The sequence below is a fragment of the Merops nubicus genome, unplaced genomic scaffold, assembly GCF_000691845.1.
Source record: "Merops nubicus isolate BGI_N331 unplaced genomic scaffold, ASM69184v1 scaffold39066, whole genome shotgun sequence".
NCBI classification, from domain to species: domain Eukaryota; kingdom Metazoa; phylum Chordata; class Aves; order Coraciiformes; family Meropidae; genus Merops; species Merops nubicus.
Window position 1 is genome coordinate 13,706 of NW_008615068.1, and position 1,836 is coordinate 15,541.

The following is a 1,836-nucleotide window of genomic DNA, read 5'->3' on the forward strand; positions in this document are numbered from 1 at the left end:
CCTGTGTCTAGTAGGTGTGTGTGTTTAGTTATGAAGTGTCTTCTAATGACTGAGACGTGAACCTGGCTTTCCAAGCTCATCAAGGAGGCTAGAGAGAGTGAGGCCTTGGGCAGTATTTCATGACAGCTGAAGCTATGTGGCATTATTAGTAAAAATACAATCCAATAATCATTTATTATATTACATTATGCATTACAAGATCCTTGAAAAAAGGAATCTGTCCAGATGGAAAATATTCCAGACTTCTGTGGCAAGTGTGGCAGGATTTCTGCAAAAAGGCATTGTATCCAAAATGCATTGTTTTTTCCTGGAGTATTTGCTGGATAGATAAAAACCTTGTTGTTTAATAGGCATGCTGTCTTGTCAGATATTCTAAATGCTACAATAGGCCTGTTACTGTTAACATCTACTTATTTTCTGCAAATGTACCTGTATACAGCATTGAGTCCGTTGAAAACAGTTTGTTAGTGCTGTTCTTGTCTTCCAGGTGTTGCAAGGTGTGCTGTATATAGTGGAATTGATATGTAGACAAAATACACTGGTAAAATAAATAATAATATATGTAGCTAATTCGTAGGTTTTACAAGATGTCTGTGTGAACTTAATGTACATAAAACACCTTTGATATTTGAAGATCTAGTTCTGCATTAATTTTCAGACTATAAACTAGAAATAAGATTTTCTTTTTTTCCTTTTCAATCAAAATGCAAATTCTTGCTTCTTTATGAAACCTTTACTATTAGCTGCTTATCAAGGCTTGTTTAACCTTACCTGCCACCCTTTGGTAAATATGAAAAATTTACACCCACTTGTGCTTTTTGGAAAGTTATAGCAGTACTGCTGCATCTATACTCAGAAATACATTTTTGCACTTTATCAGTTAGCTGTAATTGATGGTTGACTTTCACAGAAGCATTTCTAAACTCAAATGGCATAACTGTGAGGATAAAGGTTTTCTGAAATGCATAATCAAGATGTTTATGTCCATTTAATGTTTTTGTTCAATCTTTTTTTTCCAGCTGTGAGGTTTGTACTGAAATTAATGCAAGTTATGTGTGGCATCTGTCTGTTTGTAATGATTTATTTTTGGAAGGTATATTAGAGAATTGATGAGTGAGGGACAGGATATGATTGTCCATCTTGGTTTCCAGTTTCAGGTCTGTCCAAAAAGTTTGTGTGTTTCTACGCCTGGGCATCGAACTGATCTCTTTCAGCGAGACCCACAGAACGTTCTGATAACAGACTTCTTTGGCAGTGTGAGGAAGGTGGAGATTACAACAGAGACCATTTCTTTGGACAGTGACTTAGCTGGTTTTGAAAGCAAGTAAGTAGTTATTATTTAGGCTTGATTTGTATACCTCTGTACCATTGAAACAGTTGTGCAACTGTCAAGGAAAGAAGAACTCTGATTTCTTGTAATTTCTTACAAAGAATTAGGGAGTTAGTATGGACCTGGTACCGCTGATAAAGTTGGAGATTGTCAGCTGAAAACTATAGAAATGCTCACTGCTTTCTTCAGTCTTGTAAATAAATACTGTTAAAGACCAAGGTGTAGATTCAGAAAAAAAAAAAACCTCTCAAATTATCTTTCTTCCTTAACATTTCTTCTTCAATGTGCAGAAACATTCTGGTACTGTAAATTCCTGCTTGGAGTAGTTGACTCACTCAGATAAGTCTGAGTATTAAAGCCATCAGTTTTTCTTCAAAAGCTTGTCGTTATGAAAATCCTTTGTTTCTGTTCTGTGAATTCTTTGTTTTTTGACATGAACTGCCCTGACAATTTCTGTTGCTGAGATGCGGTGATTTATTTGAATGAAATTGCTGGTGCAATTTGAC

At 35.5% G+C, this 1,836-nt stretch overlaps 1 protein-coding gene across 1 annotated transcript in view; it reads left to right on the plus strand.

Moving 5' to 3' along the window:
* PIGK (phosphatidylinositol glycan anchor biosynthesis, class K) overlaps nucleotides 1–1,324 on the plus strand; it is a gene marked incomplete at both ends in the record, with an annotated part of 13,767 nt that extends 12,443 nt beyond the window's left edge. Inside the window, one exon of the mRNA XM_008942422.1 lies at nucleotides 1,152–1,324. Within this exon, the coding sequence (XP_008940670.1) occupies nucleotides 1,152–1,324 (173 nt within the window). The remainder of the gene's footprint in view (nucleotides 1–1,151) is intronic.
* Between the last annotated feature and the right edge of the window lie 512 nt (nucleotides 1,325–1,836).